The sequence below is a fragment of the Trichomonas vaginalis genome, chromosome II, assembly GCF_026262505.1.
Source record: "Trichomonas vaginalis G3 chromosome II, whole genome shotgun sequence".
In the NCBI taxonomy this organism is placed as follows: domain Eukaryota; phylum Parabasalia; order Trichomonadida; family Trichomonadidae; genus Trichomonas; species Trichomonas vaginalis.
Window position 1 is genome coordinate 22,767,247 of NC_067204.1, and position 21,026 is coordinate 22,788,272.

A 21,026-nucleotide genomic window follows, 5' to 3' on the forward strand; every position below is an offset into this window, starting at 1 on the left:
AGCTGTCAAAACACTTATTTTGCTATTGTTAAACAACAGCAGATGATAATATGGACATTTAAACAGTAAATTTTTTCATTTTTAATTCATTATCCAATAAGAAAATTTTCCCAAAATATCATTTGTTCCGATAGCAAAGATCACTCTCTAAGAGTATCATGAAAAATAGTCATATTAGTCGATTCTTTTCTAACTCGTGCGTATTAATGAGTTTTTAATATCAAAATTATTATTTTCTTTATCGAACAACCTGAGATATTAATAACTGTAATCAGATACTAGTATCCATACGGAATTAATCGTTAAAACAGTTAGATATACTTTATTTAATTATGAATTTTTTATTACTAACAAAGAACAAATATTCAACGAGATAGCTTGATTTTAATCAGCATGTATGGCATTATAGTGCTGTTAAAAATTAGGGCTTTCGATCAAAATATTTCAACGAGATATTTTTTGCAAAAACGACAAGTTATGCGGCAATATTACGTCAAGTTGGTAAAGTTCTGTTCATGTATAAGTGTTTTAGATCGATAAAATTTTACAGTTGCATTTCCGGTGGCAGGGCAGTTATAAATCCATGTAACTGAGCGCCTAGGGAAATATTTATTGCTTTCATTTGTGAAGTATGTGTAATTTTCAGTTTCTGTTTGAATAAATAGCTTAGTTAAATTAAAATGAGATTCTAATGAAACAGGATAAATATAATTGCAATTAAATCCAACGATAAACTGATTGTGTTCGTGTTCTATTGTAACATTATGAATATTGTATATTTCTGTTCTGTTAACTGGAAGTTGATTCAATTCGGTCGCATGGCAGCTTTCGTCTAAACAACATATAAATGTAATGAAAAGTATAATTGTCATGATTCCATACTTCACTTGCCATTTACAGAAATCAACTACCATAATGTAGTCGATATCAAGAATCTTATCCATAGAAATAATGGAATTTAAGTTGCTTGTTTCTTCATGGCTTTGATATTGTGATTAGTGTATAAGTGTTTTTGTATAAGAATTTTCCTTGTTATCTAATTTCAGATCAATCGGAATTATTGAAATGCAAATCATACACAACACAAAGAAGAAAGTATATGTTTACCTTATTAAAAGTTATTTTCAACAACTATAAGGAGAAATACATCCTAATTTTTTTATATAATTTGATTGAATGGAAATCAGTCATTTAAAATGCTAATAAATGTTTTCTTTCCCATGAACTTAGCATGAAAGATATAATTTTTCATGTTATCATGAAAGATATAATTTTTCATGTTATCATGAAAGATATAATTTTTCATGTTATCATCAAAGAATTCACTCTTTTCTCCATCCAAAATAAAATTCTTCGATTTTCACTCTCATATCAATTCATCCGAAGATCTATTAAAATACATAGACCTTAAGATACATCCTGTAATAAATTGTCGAAATTCAAAAGATATAAAAATGATTAATGATATTAAGGGTGATTATTCATATAGTATTGGATGTCATCCATGGGATAGTAATATCCCTTATAACAAATTATTTGATATCAAAGTAGATTACAATAAAAAATTTTTTGTTGGCGAAATAGGACTTGATAGCGAATGGTGCAAAATTCCCTTTGATATTCAAAAAGAAAGATTCATCTTTGAGCTGGAACAAGCTAAGAAACACAAAAAGAAATGCATTCTTCATACAAAAGGAATGGAAAAAGAAATTCTTGATATCATATCAAAATATTCTAATGATTTTATTGTTCATTGGTATGCATGTGATAACTATATCGAAGATTATATCAAAATTGGTTCTTATTTTACAATTGGATATGTAATTAAATACGAGAAAGAAGTTAGAAAGCTCGCACAGCTTGCACCTCTTGATCATTTATTATATGAAACTGATGGATTAGAAGCAATTGAATGGTTAACGAAAACAAAAGTAAAATTCGAAGATATGCCTGATATATACCTTGAAGTATTGAATGAAATATCCAAAATCAAAAATATTCCGATTGAAACAATTCATCAACAATTATATCAAAATTCTCTCAAATTATTGAATAACCAATAGATAAAAATCACTTACATAGACTATCAAAATCATTTGCAATTGTAATACTTTAATTTTTATATAAAATTTAAAATTAAATTTCTTGTGTTCCAAATAAATGTTCTTCAATGGTCTTAAGAGTGTCTTCGAGAACATCATTTACTATAATTAGGTCCCATTTGTCTTTATTTTCATTAATAACTTTGATTTCAGTTTCAGCTGTTTTCAGTCTAGTTTTAATTGAGTTTTCATCATCTTGTCCTCTTCCTCTTATTCTAGACTCAAGTACATCTAAGTTTCTAGGTAATAAAACAATTATATAAGGATTTAGATTTTTTTGTTTCATTGCAAGAGATGCATCGAGATTAACATCGAATATGCATATCTTTCCTGATTTTGTTACATTTTCTAATGCTTCGTATGATGTTCCGTAAATATTGCCATGAATATAATTATATTCAATAAATTTTCCGTCTTTTATATCTTTTTCCATTTTCTCGCGTGATACGAATATGTAATCAACGCCATCTACTTCACCTTCTCTTGGCTTTCTCGTTGTATGTGATACGCTATATGCGAATTGATCTTTATATTTCTCCATTAAATGGTTAATGATTGTTCCTTTACCTACACCTGAAGGACCAGCAAATATGATTGGTCTTGTAGCGAGCAAATAGTTGAGAATCATTTTGAAAAATGGATTTTTGTTGATTTCAATTTCGATACAATCTTCAAAAAAAATCCATTATCAGAATTTTTAGACGACTTCTATCATTTTTTTCCACAGTTCTAAATGCATGAAATCCTATTTTATATGTCAACACAGCATAATCTTTTGGTTTTTGTAAGTTTGAACTTTTATTATTCTGAATAAAGATCAAATTTTTATAAAATTTATCCGTATTTTACGTGAAACATTGAACAACACGTGATGGCACAAAGATTACATTTAAATCATGGCTTCTATTTTTTGCTAATCTCATAAGCAAAGAATCATTTGGATTTGATTTTAATGTTGATTTGGAATTAAAGGTGTATGATGTTGGAAATAGTTAGGAATTATCATTTCAAAAGGTGTTCATGTATATAATTTGTATAATTTAGGAAATCTCAAAATCATTTTTTCTTATTTCTGATTTTTTATGCTCAATATTCAAGAATTCATGTGTGAGACATTGAAAAATTGTATAAATAATAGAAACTATAACATTTATAACAAATAAAATCAAAAGTTATTTCTTATCAGAATCAGTGAAATTGAATGGAAGAGAATTCCATTTACCAAGCTTAATCTGGAGTGCTTTGAAGTATTTTGTGCCTGATGTTGTCCAAATATAGAAGTGGAGGAAGTGGGAAACAGAATATCCTTTTGTTTGATCTACAACACTTGGAGATAACTTAAGAGGGGCCAAGAATAGTCTGAATGGGATAATTTCGCCTTTAATTGGAGCTCCATCTGTAATTTCCCATGTGAAAATAACATTTGTATGTTTCTTTGTTTTATTTCCTGAATCTAAGATCTCTTGAGCAACCAAATCAACGGTAAACTTATATATCTTAAGCGCAACTAATAAGAAATGTGCGCCACCAAGTAAAACGTCATTTAGTTCGAATTTTCTTCTGTTGATGAGTAAATCGATTCTAATGTTTTCTGCAACAGCCACACGAACGCAAAGTGGTTGTAATTTGGAAACGCATGGTGTATATGAGTAAGCTATGATTTCATGTTGATGTTCGACTGAACCGAAGGATTTCTTGACAATAAACTTGAGGAGATGCTTAATTGAGAATAGTTCTCCATGATATGTCTGTACATTTGATGGAATTGTGAGCTGTGGAAGTTGACATTCCATAACTCCGGAGAAAGAGCCTGATTCTGTCAATAAAGTGGAAACACTTGATGACAAACTCATAACTCTTCCTTTTTCTGGTATAAGTTCTGAACAAAACTCAAAATAAATTCCTTTATGAGAAAATGCGTTCGGAGTTTTGACTTTAATTGTTAAAGTAACGTCAAAGCTATCTCCACAGTTGAAAATACCTGGATCAATTTGTGTTGAAAGAGGTGTAACTTGTACATCAAATTCTAAAGGGCCGTCTTTTGACATTGGCACTTTCTCTGATTTGCGAAATTTCATATCACATAGCAGATTTTATGGTAAATCATGGCTTTTGATTTGAACTATCATTATGTCCTTGATACAAAGGGCGTCAGGATATATATGATATAGTCAAATATGAAATTTACATCTAATCAATCACCAATTCTTTTTATAGATCCTTCAAATGTAGTTTACAAATGTTCAATTTTTCTAACAGGATCGGTTAATTAGAAGTGATTACCTTTTAATAGATATTTTCCATGATATATCTTTTTAAGTACTCTAAAAGCATATATTCTTTAGAATATGTGCTGACATTGTACATTTTGGGCATGGTTAGATGAGATGATAAAAGAAAACAGTTTATTCAATCGAAATCAAACTCTATTTTCATGTGGATTTGTAATTGGCTGTAAACCAATGGAAATATGTCTTTCGTATTGTGAAGTAGCTTAAAGAAGTTGTGATTTATCGGTAAAAATGAGTTATCTTCAAAAATGAAATTCAATAATTGAGGATAAAGAGCGAATATTTTTGCATTTTTGGATGAGACATGTTATCCTGTAATAATCTACTACAAAATTCTATGATAGCTGTTTGCCAGATCTTTGACGAGTAAATCTGTCAAAATTTTTGAAAGGTTAACTTCATCGTCAGAAATCGGATGCAAGACTTCCAATCATTAAAAGAAGAGCTTGAGAATTTAAAGACTGAAATTTTATCCGGTATCGATAAATTACGCGACTCTGATGAACAAGAATGGAACAATTTGGTTACAACACTTCAAAGCCAATTTGCTGAACTTCAAAATACTTTTGTTGAGTTTAACAATGCAATTCCAGAGTTCGATCAGAACGATCAAGATGATGCACGTAAGTATTACGCTAAAATGAACTTGGATATACAAGCGTTGGAATCAAGATTCAATCAGATCAAGAAAGATGGCTTCCAAAAGAAGAGCACAATTGCAGAAAACTTTGTTGATAAAGAAATCCCATCAAATATACCAGCTCCTGAACAACCAACTGTTCAGGAACCATATAATGCTCTTGAAATCGAAGATGTTCCAGCGGGACAGCAAATTCCAGATATCGAGAAGCCACTCAATGCTCTCGAGGCAGATGTCGAAACAAATGAGACTGGTGATACTTCAATCATGGGATTTTGCAAGAGGAACACCAAATACTTATTAATTGCAGGTTGCATTTGTATTGGTATTGGTATTGGTATTGTTTGTTTAATTATTGTTTTTATTAAATAATCTAATAAAATTTAATTAATAAATGTATTCATTGATATAGTAACTTATACATGAACATTTCATAAGTTTTACATTATAAAATTTCTAAGTTTAATTGCTTTTTCTAACAAGATCTAAATTTCAAAAATATAAGTCAAAAAAATGCTCAAAGCAAACTAATCTATGTTTAAATCTCTGCAATATGGAATAATATGGTGGATTTTATACAGTATAGTGGAACTGGAATGTTTTTTCAAACTGAATGAGATTGATTAAACGTATATTATGGGGTTGTAAAGCCTTTTTGTGCTACCAAGTGATTCTATGTTATTCATGTATCCTAATTACTAAATCTGGCTGATTGTATCGTTGTGTCATAAATAAGATTCAACCTTTTATATCATAAATTGTAAAATAGCGATGAAATAGAACCTTTATTACTATTAGAATACAATTAACCATCAATAATGGATTCTGACTGTAACGAGCAATTGTTAAACGGCAATGAATTTTATTTTTGAAAATCATTCATAATTTCGGTTTTTTGAATCATGATTTTTTCTGGATTTCTATCAATTTTGACAGTGGTCAGAAAAAAAAATCATTATGTTTGCCGTAGGGCGAATCGAACTCATATTCGGTCCGATGTTTGCTGGTAAGACAACAGAAATGCTTAGAAGAATTTCTAGGTGTGAGATGGCTCATAAACGCTGCCGCGTTTACAAATATAGTTTCGATCAACGCTACAGTGCAGACAAAGTTTCAACTCATGATTATTTCATGCATGATGCAATTTCTTGCACAACATTAATGCCCCATTTCATGGAAGCGATGTCATATGATGTCATCGGTATTGATGAAGGCCAATTCTTCCCAGATATTGTTGTATTTGCCGACCAACTTGCAAATGCGGGCAAAATTGTTTTCATATCTGCCTTAGATGGCGATTATCTCCGCAAACCTTTTGGAAAAGTCGGAGAATTAATCTCTAAATGCGAAAGCGTTATCAAATTAACTGCTATTTGCAGAGTTACTGGCGAAGAAGCCGCTTTTACAGAAAGAACTGTTAAATCCGATCAATTAGAATTGATTGGTGGCGCAGAATCCTATACATCATCATCCAGAACAGCATGGAAGAAGTTTAATACTTCTGGATGTATAAATCTTACAATTGGCCCTGTTAAAAGTGGCAAAACAACCGAATTAACCAGATTACTCGTTCGCCATAAAATTGCAGGCAAGAAAGTTATTATGCTCGTTAACCACGAGGTAGATACTACAAAAGTCCCTGTTGAAGTCAGAGTTATTAATGCCCTTCCAGATTTGGCATCAATGCAAGAGTACGATGTCATTGGTGTCGATGACGGCCATCTTTATGAAGGCATTGCTGAGTGGGCAGATGATTTTGCCGATCATAACAAGAAAGTTATGGTTGCAGCTGCAGATGGAGACGAATTCCGTAACCCTTACTCACATATCCTTAAACTCTTCTCCTTTGCAGAATCAGTTCGTAAAATCGACTCAATCTGCATGGTTACTGGCAATCCTGCACCATTTACGGCCAGAATTGATGGAAAACTCGTTCCAATATCAAGACTTGGAATCATGAGTCAGAATTCTATCAATTCATATACAAGACAACAATAATATGCTATTTTTATTTTATTTTTTATTCATGATAAAAAGTAGTATATGCGGACGGGTTTAGTGACTTTTTTTGTTACATCTATATATAGACGATGCATTAAAATATATTTATTTATAAATCATTTAAAAAATTAACATTAATTTTAAAATAATTTATTTTTTATCTTTTATAAAATAATCTATATATAGATGATGTCAGATATTCCGCGATTAATTAAACATTGTTTAAATCCTGAATGGGTTAAACTTCAATTTAAAAATGAAGATTGTGAATTATTAAATGAATATGAAAGCCAAAATAAGCTAATGAGGTATAAATATAATGATAAAGAATATTTAATTTCATGGAATCAATGGAATCATAATCAAAGACCTCATAAACGAGAAGAAGAAATTGAAAATAATGAAATGGAAATCATTGATGACATTAAAGAGGATGGAATTCCTAAATTTTGTAGAAAAACCTTTAGAACTAAGTTAGGAGCATATAAACGTAGAGTATTAAATCCTGAATATCTTAAACATCAATTTAAAAAGGAAGACTGCGAATTATTAAACGCTAATGAATATGAAAACGCTAAATCAAAACTGAGATATAAATATATTGGTAATGATGAAAGGTGTAAAGATAAAGATAAAGTTTATTCAGTTTCATATAATAACTGGCACACGTTAGGGATAAGAAAACATTTAGGAGATTATGGGAAATGTTCTGAATTCTTTAGTAGTAGATGAGTGCGGGTTGTGTGACTTTTTTTGTTGCATCTATATATAGACGATGCATTAAAATATATTTATTTATAAATCATTAAAAAATTAACATTAATTTTAAAATAATTTATTTTTTATCTTTTATAAAAGAAGCTATATATAGATGATGTCAGATATTCCGCGATTAATTAAACATTGTTTAAATCCTGAATGGGTTAAACTTCAATTTAAAAATGAAGATTGTGAATTATTAAATGAATATGAAAGCCAAAATAAGCTAATGAGGTATAAATATAATGATAAAGAATATTTAATTTCATGGAATCAATGGAGTCATAATCAAAGACCTCATAAACGAGAAGAAGAAATTGAAAATAATGAAATGGAAATCATTGATGACATTAAAGAGGATGGAATTCCTAAATTTTGTAGAAAAACCTTTAGAACTAAGTTAGGAGCATATAAACGTAGAGTATTAAATCCTGAATACATAAAACATTTATTTAAAAAGGAAGACTGTGAATTATTAAACGTTAATGAATATGAAAATGCTAAATCAAAACTGAGATATAAATATATTGGAAGTGATGAAAGGTGTAAAGATAAAGATAAAGTTTATTCAGTTTCATATAATAACTGGCACACGTTAGGGATAAGAAAACATTTAGGAGATTATGGTAAAAGTTCCGAATTCTTCAAATCTAGTATGTACGAGAGAATAAAAGAAATCAGATATAATTATCATTCATGAATGAAAAATAAACTTTAAAAATTCATGTCTTACATTTTTTGAATAATTTATTTTTTTAATTCGTATGAAAATGAGTGGATCAAGATTCGTAACCGTCAATCAATTAATGGATGTTCTTTCACCAATTCTTGAAAATGTTAAACAAGTAGATGTTTATTTCGATGATTATGTAGAAAGTATATATTATAAAGGTAAGTTTAATATTAAACCTATTGCTTTTGCATTTGATAATAAATTAATTGAAAATGCAAAAATTTGGGAATTAATTCCAGATATTGAATTTATAACAAATATTAATGATAAATGGTTTAAACGAATTCCAACCACAAAAGTTCTTTGTAAATTAATGATCAAAACTGAGGAAAAAGAATTTAACGGGTTTAAATATCATCCAAATAAAGTTTCAGAACTAGAAAATGAAAAACTTCAGAAAAAATTAAACGATAGACTTTCAAATGATCGTATTGAAAAAATAAATAAACTAGCAGAAGTTGCATTTAATAATGAAATATTTGATGAATATAACCTTGAACTCAGTGATGGACTTTAAGTCCTGGGCACTTTGTGCCTTGAGCTTTAAGGACCCGGGCTCAACGAGTCATGATTTATGAAATCAATAATTTGATTTATTCGCTCTTCAATAATTTCTATTCTTTTTGTTAAATCATCAATTTTCATTAATGAGGTGATTCTTGATTGAGGAATAGATTTTAAACTAACAACACCTTTTATTTTTGAAATTTTGAATCCATGACCCTCCGGGTCTTGGACTCTGTCCTCAACTTTAAACATTTTATTCAATTTACATGTTGTCAATTCTTCAAATAATTTTTTATTATTAGCATAATAGTCATTAAATTCATCAACAGATGAAAAAATTTTTATTTCAGTAATTGGTTTAACAACGTTTATTTTTTGTTGAACATTTTCACTTTCATTTATTTCTTCCTCCTCTGTTTCATTTATTTTTAAAATCGGTTTCATTTATCATTAAATAAAAAATTAGAATATAAGTGATGAAATATATTTTTTAATTAATATTAAATCAGAGATGGCGGCAGGATTCTTTAAAAAATTATGGGAAGGAATTAAGAAAGCTGCAAGTTGGGTTCATCAAAAGATTATTAAACCCGTTGCAAACTTTTTGGCACCAGTAGCGAAAACGGCAGGAACTATCATAGGAGGAGTATTAGGTGCTAAAGCAGGTAATCCGGCGATGGGAGCACAAGCAGGTAACGCAGTTGGTGGAATTGCTGAAGGAATACTTAATAAAATAGGGGGTAGATAGTGGAAAAATAAATAAATATTATTTTTATCTTAGTATCGGTTGTAGTCGACGATAAACCTTATCTCCTTTATTTAATACTTCCCTTACCGGAACATTAGGTGCTATTTGTTCAGCAACGTCACTAATTGCTTCTTTATTCTTAAATATCCAATTTGCTCCTTTCTTAATCCCTTCCCAAACTTTATGCGCTCCTCTTTTTACTTTATCCCACAGTTTCTTAAAGAATCCTGCAGCCATAGTTGATTATTTCATTAAAATTAAAAATTCATTTTCATCTTTTAATTTTGATTTTTTATTTAATAATAAATGACGACTAACTATTTAGTGCCAAACACTAAACCGATTAATGGAAATGTGTTTCATTCATTCGAAAAGATAAATGAAATATTCGCAAAGAATGATGGTAGAAGATATTATAGAGAACTTGAAAGTTCATGCTATGACTCTGATGCTCCATATTTTGATGATAAACAAACTCATTTAAGAATTACAAATCCGGCTCATGATGTGAACCAATTAGGTGACACATATATTAAACGCAAAGTTAAAGCAACTCTAGTTTCAAATAAAGCTTTCACATGTGATGCCGCTTTTAAATGCATGCGTTTATTCGTTGGTTTAAATCATCAAATCAAAGCTTTAAACAATTAGAAGTAGAAACCGAAAGAGGTGATGCTGGTTATCTTCAGATGGATTGCGCCCGTGAATCTTTCGCATTTGCAACATATAAACCAAAATCAGAAAGGAAAGTTAAAAAGTTTGTTCATTCGTTATATAATAATGTTCAAAAATATGATAACTCAGTATGTGGTAAATATATTGACCCTTCAGAAGTTTTCAAGAAAGCAAATGAAGAAGTTGATGTCACTTTTGATATGATTATTCCGGTAAATGATTTGTTAGCATTTCAGGCGTTCGATGATTATCCTAAATCATTTGGTGAAATCATTCTTAAATATTATGTTTTCAGGGATACTTTAGTATTTTGTCAGGTTGACCCGTTAAGAGTTGCTGATTTACAAAATTACGTTTATGAAAAGATAACTGATGAAAATTATGAAAAGATTATGAATCATGTTTATAAATATGATCGCAAATTCCAACAAATCGGACTTCCTGCCAAATTAATTACAAGCTTAGCCGCTACATCTGCTGACGCAACAGTTGAAGACGTTATTATTTCATGCACAAAGATGGAAGTTTTAGAGGATAAATGCATTACACCAGGATACGGTTTAATTGAAGAATCAGTTAAAGCAATACCACGTTTATTTAGTAAGGAAGATCCATTCATGATTCCAGCTCAACATATTGACGTTCGTTCACTAAATGGAGGTTGCATCACTCCTGAAGGTATTAGCTCAGATTTCTCATACGCTCTTCATAATGTTACAGATGTTGTGTTAACATTTCCGAAGAATGCAATGCAAAGAACGGTTTTAGAAAATCCAATGCTTCGAGGTCTTCAGGTCACTATAGATTCCAGAAACTTCCCCGATCAAGCGATGACCACAGTGGGTGACATATTCTTTACACGTATGCTTCAAGCTTCTGATTTAGATGGAGTGAATGAATGCACAGAAGAATACGAGGACTCATTAACTAGACCACTGAATGATGATGATGGCACACCATTAGCTAGAACATGGAAAGACCAAACTTCATTCTTATGCACTATTCCAGTTCAACGTGATGGAGCGGGTATATTCTTTGATGGATTAGAAACTTTCAACTCACAAGTTACAGTACAAGTGAAAGCTTATCCAATCATTCAGGGTGAAAATGACACTTACTGTTCAAAAGTGACAAATCCTCCTCAGGTTTGGTTTACTAGGACTACATATTGGACATGGACACCGGATGAAGGTTTGAAATATCATCCAACAGGTACACCACCGCAGTATAGAAGTTCATATGATGAAATATTGATGAATAGAAATGTTTAAAATTATAAATTTATTTTTGATTAAATGGATTTAAATTCATCCACCCCTTATGAAGAATTAGCAGGAGTATATAATACATACGTAGATGATATGATTAATGAAGCATTGAGTGATAATAGAAATGCTCTATCTAAGGAAAAATTAATGAAAATTCCATATTCTGAATGTTACTTAAATTCAATCACTGCAGCAATTGGTAAACAAAATAAAGGTAAAACATTAACGATATTAAAACAAATTATCATTATTGCTAACACTTCACCCTATTCACATGTGTTAATTTATATCAACCGTTCAGGTTCACCTTCAGATGATACATTTGAATCTTTAAAGCATTTAATCAAAATTCCAATTATTTATTTATCACAAGAAGAAGCAGAAGATTATTTAAAAAACTTTGTAATGTATAAAGAATTATATAATACAATCAAGAAGCAAGGATTAGAGGATAAAATTATTGATAAACAACGGGATGAATTATTTGAAACACTTTCTATTTCAAATTTTGATAGAGAATTTTTGCATTCACTCATTTTTCTAGATGATGCGGTGAAATCAAAACTAATAACTAATGAGAAATCATATTTTAATCAATTATTAACTCAATGTCGACACATTCAGTGTTCATTCTTCATGGCTGTTCAATACTTTAAAGCATTAAGCACAAACATTAAATCAAACCTGTCCACCCTTTTCATTTTCAGTGGTTTTAGTCGTCAACAGTTGAACGTTATGCTTTATCAAGTGAATTTACCAATGAGCATTAATGAACTTTACACACAATATCAACAATTAGGAGAACATGGAAAAATAATAGTTGATTTAAATAAAGGTTCCATTAAATTCGAATAACTTTTTATAATTAATTTTTATTTTTTATTTATAATTAAACATGACAGAAATTGCAAATCTTCTACAGGTTCCATTAAAACAAGGAACAAACAAAAAGGGTGCATATAATAGAACTATGAAAGTTCCAGACGGAATGAAAGAATTAGTCCACATTGTTGCCGGTCTTCAAAAGGATGTTAAACAAATGAGAAACGTTTTAACATTACCAGAAGCTCAAGCATATGCCAAACGTCACGGACCAAATTGGGAAGCACACGAAGCAGACATTACGGGTCCAAATGGAAAACCTGATGGAATAAATGAAGTTTTCGTTACTGATGGTCAAGGAAATATTAAAGTCATAAATGGGTATAAATTAACAATGACGGATTATCCTAAACGTAAAGCATATAATGAACATTATCCTATGCAATTTGATGAAAATGGAAAAGCTGTTAAACAATACATTGGAGAAGGTGAAAATGGTCCAATTAATTCATACCGTCATAATCCATATTCTTACTTCAATGAAGAATTAAATGCTATTGAAGAGGGACCGGATGGATTACCACGATATTCTAACCAGTTTGATGGTCAATATGCAAATTTAAGACCTGAAATTCCAGCTAAGAAATTCTTTAAAGTTGCTTTATTCGATCCAGTTTTCGCAAATGTTAAAGATGAACTTAAACAGCAATTCCAACCAATTATAGTAGCAAGAATTGCATCAGGTGCTTTATCTCAAGCATTCAAAGATTTAATTAAGAAACCATTATATCAGCAACGAGGTTTAACTTATGATTTAGTTAAGGAATCAGATAAAAGAAAATTTGAGAAATCAGATGATTATAAGAATGCAATTAATGAATATATTCGGTCTATTAATTTCGATGAAAATGCTAAAAATCAACTTCATGAACAAATACAGGAAATAATAGATTCAAAAGTTCCAGCAAAATAAAAGTTTAAATATATTTTTTTATTCGAATATAAATGAGAAGACGTTTCACTAGTCAAAAGAACACTAACGCAAAAGCAGAGATTACGGTTGGTTATAACGTAAATGATGATAAATCACGAATTATTCAAAATGTTAAAGTTAATGTTAGTCCTGAATTAACAAGGTCAGCAACTCAACCAAATTTATTAACTCGTGACTTACCGAAGAATGAGGAGAATGAAGAAAACCGTGAGAATGGAGACCCAATCATTTTATCTGAACCTGGTAAAGAACCTGTTGAAATTCCCACTTATCCAACATACCCCCCACCTCTTTCATCAAACATCGAGAACCCAGGAATCTACGATTACAGTCGCAATGCGCCATATAAAATAGACATTAATTCTGAATTAATGAAAATTTACCGTGATATCATAACTGATAATTATGATTCAATAATAAATTTAATTGACCAATCCGGTTTAATTATTTTACCTTATGAATCATTAATTCACATTATCGCCATTCTTTGTGATGTTCAAGATTCAGACGTGAAGATTCAATTTTTCATAGATGATGAGGTTTCATGCTGCGGAACAGTTGCAAAAATAAATCCTATAAAGGATATTAGCACAATTAAGATATCAAAGAACGGAACAACAACTGAACTTCATTTAACATATAATGATATTTATAATAAAATAGTTGATGAATATAAAATATCACTTGAAAAATTCTTTGTTAAGGCTATTTAATATTCAAGCATTAACATTATCGAATAATAATCCTTTGAATCATAATCGATAATAATTGACCTTTCACCAGTTTCTATCGTTTGTTTTATTTCTTTTTGTTCCCCACTATCCGGATCGGTCATTGTAATTGTTTTTGTTATAGTATCAGCTTTATCTTTAACTTCAATCTTTTTTCCATCGGGATATTTAAACCAAAATTCCAAAAATTCGATATTGTCAATCTGTTCATATTTTAATCTATCAATTACATTTTTAATACCATCTGAAAATCTTATGAAATGGTCATTATATGGGTTTGATTGAACTAAATTTGAATGAAGTGAAATATAACCTGATGATGAATATGACATCGACTCATATTTTCTGAAAACACTAAAATTTATAACATGAATGAATTTCTTATTCGTTGAATTTATGAATTCTTGAGGTAATCTTATTCTAGTTTTATTTATCACTGGAAAATAACGCTTTACCATATTTTTAATCGTAATAAAAAAATGTCAATTATCAATATTATTTCGAATAATAACTGTGAATTAAATTTAACAGTTAGCGGAATTTATAATGTTACTCTCGTTTCTGTGAGTGGTAAATTTAATCCCATTCTTTTAGACCCTTCAGATTATATATCATTTATTAAAGATGACCATGAGCCGCATAGCGGCGGGGTCGTAGACCTAAAAACGTATGATATGTATATAAATAATGTGATAACGAAATGGGATATTAACATGATTTTAAGTTATTTAAATGAATCATTTATCGTATGGTATGAAGAAAATTTTAAATCAAAACCTGATAAACTTTTTGAACTTGATGAAATAAATAACCTTATTAAATTTCCGCTGAAAATTAAATTTTGTACTCCTCGTCTTCGTTCATTGTTGGGGATATTAAATTTTGAAAAAGATGTTGGGGATGTTTTGTATTCTGACACTGGTTCTAATTTCATTTTAATCAAATGTGATAAAGTTAATACCCCAATGAGATTTTCACATCAAACATTAGACCCTAACTCTTACCCATCAATACAAAACATTTTATCCATCAACTTAAACATATTTTCTTTATCATATCCGTTTCAATTATCCGGGAATTCATTTATTCTTCATTCAAAAGATTTATCAAATATTAAATTTAGAATAACTGACCTATTTGATTGTGATTTAGAATTTATGAATGAAATATTATGGCAATTTCAAATAGAAAAAATAGCTGATGAGATAACAGATTAAATATTTATTTTTAAATCGTAATAAATGATTAAACAACAGCAACCACAGACCATTACATACGCCATATATGCATATAATTCAAAGACGGCAGAACAAACGCAAATGTTGAAATATGGAGATTTGGAGATAGTATTGAAAAATAACCATTTCGAATTCGTTTGCAAAGGTGGTGCAGTGATATCAAATATAAAAGAAATTTTATTTATGAATTCAAAAATTAAAGGAATAACGGATGATATAACATCAATTCCACCAGAAGAACAAAGATATTACGCATTAAATGCATTTCCTAAAGTTTTGAAGATTGGAAGATTTAATTTAAATGAGGAATTCATAAAAGGTTTCCTAAATGACATAATGAAGAAAGCAGATAAGGAATATGTTAACGATGAGTTAGCAAAGAAAGCAGATATATCATTTGTTAACGATGAGTTAGCAAAGAAAGCAGATATATCATTTGTTAACGATGAGTTAGCAAAGAAGGCAGATAAGGAATATGTTAACGATGAGTTAGCAAAGAAAGCAGATAAGGAATATGTTAATGAAAAAGATAATGAAATTATAGAAAGGGTTGAATGGTATCATGAACGGACATCGAAGATTCTTAAAACTAAAGCTGATACAGGATGGGTTTCAGAATGTTTAGACCTTAAAGCAGATATATCATTTGTTAACGATGAGTTAGCAAAGAAAGCAGATAAGGAATATGTTAACGATGAGTTAGCAAAGAAGGCAGATAAGGAATATGTTAACGATGAGTTAGCAAAGAAAGCAGATATATCATTTGTTAACGAAATATACCAAAGTTTAGTTGGAACAAAAAATATTGAAACTATTGTTGGCGACTTTTCTGTCAATGAAGAAAACAAATATTTTAGATGGGAGTTTGTACAGTCCTTAAGAAATGGTATACGGTATAAACTCATTCCGAAAAATAACAATGAAATGTATGTAGGCTATATAAAGAATAATGGCACACAAGTTAAAGTTCCATTAGACAACAACTGCTACTTAAACTTATATGGAGACGAACAAAAGAAATATTTAAGAGTTTATGAAATGGCAGATATGACATTGTCTAACGTAGCTCCAGCACCATATTATTATGACTATGGTGTTGACGCACGTGTAGACCCAAAAAAGCAAACATTATATTTAGATTATTATAGATATAAAAGATATAATGCAATAGAAAAAACGAGAATAGTATACTATTATGAAGATGACAAAAATAAATATTATAGTCAAGATTTTACATACCCCGAAAACATAAGATTATATTATAAAAAATATTCTGACACAAACCAGAAGAAACCCGAAATAGTTACACTATATTTTAAGTTCAAAAGAGACAATCCTATAATATCTCATATGTTTGATTTAATGAACCCAGTAGGTTCTATTTATACATCTATGGATGTGAGAGGTCCTCAAGCAATGTTTGGTGTTGGTGCATGGGAACAAATAGTCGACAGGTTTTTGTATTGTGCAAACTCTTCAAAGGAAACAGGGGGAAGTAAAACAATTACGGGTGAAAATTTACCTGCACACAGTCACTACATAGATTTAAGCACATCTCAAGCAGGTTGGCATAAGCATAGATATTGGGATTGGTCAGGAATGACAAAAGGTAAAGGATATGATGTTAAAGATGATGTTAAATTTGCCATAAATTGTTACTGGAGTGACACTCAGGGAGAAGGAAACCATACACATCGCGTTTCAGGATATACACAAACAACGGGACAAAGTAAAGATTACATGCCACCATTTATGACTGTATTCGCATGGTATAGAGTTCAATGAACGCTCAATGTTTGTGAAACAAACTTTAGGAGCTCCAAAAGAGCAAACAGCATAATTTAAATTTTTATTTTAGTATAAATGAAGATTCTACCATATGGTGTTATTGGAAGAGATAAAGATGGAAACCCAATATTTGATCCAAAGTTAAAATTAAAGTTACTGACAAGACAACAACTTGAAAAGTTGCTGAAACCAAAACAGAATGAAAAATGAGAAAATGAGAAAATGAGAAAGAAAAAAAATTTAAATTATGCAATTTTATTTTTATCATAAATGACCAAATTAATTAAGCCAACTATTTCTAAATTAATGATACCAATGAAATCATTTCATGGAGTACTTATCCCAGGTTCTTCACAATTAGCCGGGGCAAGTGTTGTGACTCAAGGTGGAACATTAGCGAATCCATTCAAATTATTAACTAAAGATGAACTTAATAAAATGATGATAAAATAACTGATAACAAAATTTTATTTCACTACTACCATAAAAAGAGGTGAGAAAACAGGTGAAATCTCACCTCTTCACCTAAATTATATTTTAGGTCAAAGCTTCCACGAGAGAAAAGATTCCTCATTCGCTAAGGATTCCAAAAATGAAAAAATCATTGATTTCGGCTGAGAAAAAACACCGGAATGCAATATAAATATCTAGTGTTAATGTTAATGGCAAATAAATAAGTAACGTTTCCTCTTGAATATTCTAAATGATCGATTTCGTATGAATATGGATATGGTGCAAATGAAGGGCGACTAAATTTTTCCTTTAACGGTTGAATTTTTGGGTCAGTTGGTTTATTTAATATTTTGAAATCCTTTTTAAAATCTTTTTGCTTCTTTAATGTTTGAAATGGATATAATAAAGTGAATGATGAAGGATTAACTGAAGGAGGAGGTACTACTGTTGGAGGTTTTGGTGTTGCAAGTGGTTTAATTTTATCTGCTTTGATTTTGGATTTCATTCCCCTCTTCATTAATTCCGGATGTATTCTATTCATTTGTTTTAAATATGCTGTATATAAAGGTTTGATATACTTTCCCGCTTCGAGTTTATGTTGAAGGATGAATTCCAAAAGTTGATCTTCATTTAAAAGTCGGGCTGAATATGGTTTAACTAATGAATCATAAATTAAAGCTTGTGCATCATTTATGGTCTGAAGGACCTGGGCGTTTTGCACCTTTAGCTGTTGAACATTTGCTACTTTCTCTTTTGGTGTTGTTTTCGGCTTTTTCTTCTTTGGCTTTTGTTCCTTTGGCTTTTGTGGCTCAGGATTATATAATTTATATAATTTATATAATTCATCAATATCTTCTTCTGTTAATACTTTATTTTTGAAATCTTTCAACTGTTTAAGTTGTGATTTAGTTTTTCCCTTTGAATATTTTCCTTCTTTAATGTTCTCTCTTAAACGTTTAATTATTTTATCATGATATTTCAAAATTTCATTTTTATAATATGAATAATAATAATCCATATCATCACCCGTTATATTTTTATTATATTTTTGGAGATATGATTTTAATTCATAATAACTAAGAAATTTTTGATTAAATACTAAATCATCAATTAAATTTTTTAAATCTGTGTTATCCATTTATATAAAAATAAAATAAGTGTTTTAAATAAATGGCATACAACATCCATTTTCACAACATACAGCCTTAGTGTGTGCTCCTGTTAATGCAGTCTTACCAATTGTTAAGCGAGTCATTACCCCGTTTTTAAGTTGTAAATTAATATTCTGACCATCAAATATCACTTTATCATTTATTATATCCAAATAATTTTTAGGTGTTAATTGTTTATTTTGTCTTAAACTAACACCTTTCATTTTTTGTGCAATCTTTTTGAAGGAGTCTTCACCAATCATTCCGTTGAATGATGTATAACACTTAGGGCATAAAGCAACCATGTTATCACCTTGTTTCTCAATTGCTAAACCCAATAATTTTTTCTCATGTGCTTTTTCTTCAGCTTTATTCTTTAATTTAGGTTTAAATTTCTCATCAAAACAGAAGAAATCAAAAGGTGCGAATTTGAAAATGTTTTTATCATAAAATTTTTTATCGGTTACAATTGCTTGAAATGCTTGAGTGTTAGGAAGATTTGGGTCGCCAGCGATTGCCCAATATGATGAATCAGTATCACCTTCAATGAAATGAAAACGATTAACATCCATGCATTTATACATAAAATCATAAATGAAAACCAAATACCAGTATTTTGCGTTATCTAAAGTGAAGAATGCCTCTTGTAAACATGTATCACATCTATAAAATCTATCTTTAAGCATCACTTGATATGTATCCTCTCCTATTTCTCTTATGTTTTTAAACTTATTTGACATACATGCAACGCGTGCCTTCTGTGCATTCATTATTTTAGTCTTTGCGTAATTTTGTGTATTCATTGCATCGTAACCATATGATCCATTAAGTGAAATTTGCAAAATAAACTTTTTCCTTTATTTCCTTCTAATTCAGCCTTTTGTCTTTCGTTCATAAATTCGTTCGCAAATTCATTAAAACAAGTGTTTTTCGTAAATGTTAAAATTGATTGAATGTCATCAATGATAAAATGAAATCTGTCTATTAGATACCAAAGATAATAAGAAGAAAATGGTTGATATTGGTTGTGTGTTGATGCTAACTGAGTTAATTTCCTCTGTTTCTGGTCAACTGGTAGATTGTTTGATTTCATGTAATTATACATAAAACTGCCAATTGTTTTTTCATCTGTGATAATATCTAAGTTTCTTATTATTGGTAAAAAGTTTATGTAATCATTAATGTATTTTTCATCAATGTGACCCTTTACTTCAGCCACGAATAAAGTATTTTTCTTCTTAATTATTCCCAGTGCTTTTGCTTTCTTTGTTGCTGTATCACAAATGATAACACCATTCAATCTTCCCGGCATATACATTTTATGGTCAGTATATTGAATGAAATCATGAGGATTAGATGAAAATGATGAAGGATATAATGAATTAAAGTCAACACCAACGAAATGAGTCATAATGTTGGAAGTGTCCTCATTTGATACAGTTTTAGTTTCTGGATTATATGAAAGTTTATTAATGTGCGTGATTCCTTTAAGATTTACTCTATGTTGAACATTTGATAAACCACCAGTAATTCCATTACGGAGGATGTGATAAGCTTCAACTGAATCTAGAGTCATTGGTAAATTATTTTTTAATGTATAATTTCTTAAATTGATTCTTAAACGTTGAACATCTTCATCTTTATTTGATTTTACGACATTGCAATAACAACACATTAACTGACAATTTTCTTTGGTATGTGGTTTTTCATTATCGATTCTATCTAATGTTGGTTTATTAGCATATGTAAACGCTTTACCACACATTTTGCATTTAGATGAAAGGATTAAATCGTGATAGTATTGATAGTCATCCATTGAAACATTGTTTTTAGTATCCCTTTCTGCTTTTTCATCTTGTTTCTTATATGAATCAATTTTATATTTCCAATACTTTTTTGTTAATTCAAAACTTGATTCCACATTTTCTTCTTCTGGATATGTTTCGTTAGGATTGAAGTTCTTATATGCTAACGCGTAACGAATCATTGATGCATTCGATGATAAAGAAAGATTATGAAGCATGTCAATTTTATAAACAAATGTTTCTTCAATAATTTTATCAATTGGGTCAATCATAATTTCAACGTCTTTATTGCAATAATGAATAAAATATTCTAATCTATT

The 21,026-nt window shown here is 29.8% G+C and overlaps 8 protein-coding genes and 1 pseudogene across 9 annotated transcripts, besides 1 other annotated feature; 7 read left to right on the plus strand and 2 right to left on the minus strand.

Moving 5' to 3' along the window:
- Positions 1 to 1,454: 1,454 nt before the first annotated feature.
- Positions 1,455 to 2,063, plus strand: TVAGG3_0592720 (hydrolase of PHP superfamily-related protein family; the record flags this gene model as incomplete). The annotated part of the gene is made up of 1 exon (XM_001314149.1): positions 1,455 to 2,063. The coding sequence occupies one exon, from the start codon at positions 1,455 to 1,457 to the stop codon at positions 2,061 to 2,063; it is 609 nt and encodes a 202-aa protein (XP_001314161.1).
- A 32-nt stretch (positions 2,064 to 2,095) lies between these two features.
- Positions 2,096 to 2,734, minus strand: TVAGG3_0592730 (guanylate kinase protein; the record flags this gene model as incomplete). The annotated part of the gene is made up of 1 exon (XM_001314148.2): positions 2,137 to 2,730. The coding sequence occupies one exon, from the start codon at positions 2,728 to 2,730 to the stop codon at positions 2,137 to 2,139; it is 594 nt and encodes a 197-aa protein (XP_001314160.1).
- Positions 2,735 to 2,982: 248 nt separating this feature from the next.
- TVAGG3_0592740 (retrograde transport, endosome to Golgi) lies at positions 2,983 to 4,153 on the minus strand (the record flags this gene model as incomplete). Its single annotated transcript, XM_001314147.1, has 1 exon — positions 3,275 to 4,150. The coding sequence occupies one exon, from the start codon at positions 4,148 to 4,150 to the stop codon at positions 3,275 to 3,277; it is 876 nt and encodes a 291-aa protein (XP_001314159.1).
- Positions 4,154 to 4,785: 632 nt separating this feature from the next.
- TVAGG3_0592750 (uncharacterized protein) lies at positions 4,786 to 5,657 on the plus strand (the record flags this gene model as incomplete). The annotated part of the gene is made up of 1 exon (XM_001314146.1): positions 4,809 to 5,405. The coding sequence occupies one exon, from the start codon at positions 4,809 to 4,811 to the stop codon at positions 5,403 to 5,405; it is 597 nt and encodes a 198-aa protein (XP_001314158.1).
- Positions 5,658 to 5,978: 321 nt separating this feature from the next.
- On the plus strand, positions 5,979 to 7,266 carry TVAGG3_0592760 (thymidine kinase protein; the record flags this gene model as incomplete). The annotated part of the gene is made up of 1 exon (XM_001314145.1): positions 5,991 to 7,031. The coding sequence occupies one exon, from the start codon at positions 5,991 to 5,993 to the stop codon at positions 7,029 to 7,031; it is 1,041 nt and encodes a 346-aa protein (XP_001314157.1).
- A 1,333-nt stretch (positions 7,267 to 8,599) lies between these two features.
- Positions 8,600 to 9,043, plus strand: TVAGG3_0592770 (protein of unknown function, DUF4108 family; the record flags this gene model as incomplete). Its single annotated transcript, XM_001314144.1, has 1 exon — positions 8,600 to 9,043. One exon carries the CDS (start codon positions 8,600 to 8,602, stop codon positions 9,041 to 9,043), a length of 444 nt encoding a protein of 147 aa, XP_001314156.1.
- A 501-nt stretch (positions 9,044 to 9,544) lies between these two features.
- On the plus strand, positions 9,545 to 10,432 carry TVAGG3_0592780 (annotated as a pseudogene). Its single transcript has one exon. A coding segment is annotated over exon 1 (888 nt).
- Positions 10,433 to 11,151: 719 nt separating this feature from the next.
- Positions 11,152 to 21,026: part of a mobile genetic element that runs on past the window's edge.
- Positions 13,552 to 14,253, plus strand: TVAGG3_0592800 (uncharacterized protein; the record flags this gene model as incomplete). Its single annotated transcript, XM_051239552.1, has 1 exon — positions 13,552 to 14,253. The coding sequence occupies one exon, from the start codon at positions 13,552 to 13,554 to the stop codon at positions 14,251 to 14,253; it is 702 nt and encodes a 233-aa protein (XP_051097376.1).
- TVAGG3_0592810 (phage tail repeat-like family) lies at positions 15,513 to 17,294 on the plus strand (the record flags this gene model as incomplete). The annotated part of the gene is made up of 1 exon (XM_051239553.1): positions 15,513 to 17,294. One exon carries the CDS (start codon positions 15,513 to 15,515, stop codon positions 17,292 to 17,294), a length of 1,782 nt encoding a protein of 593 aa, XP_051097377.1.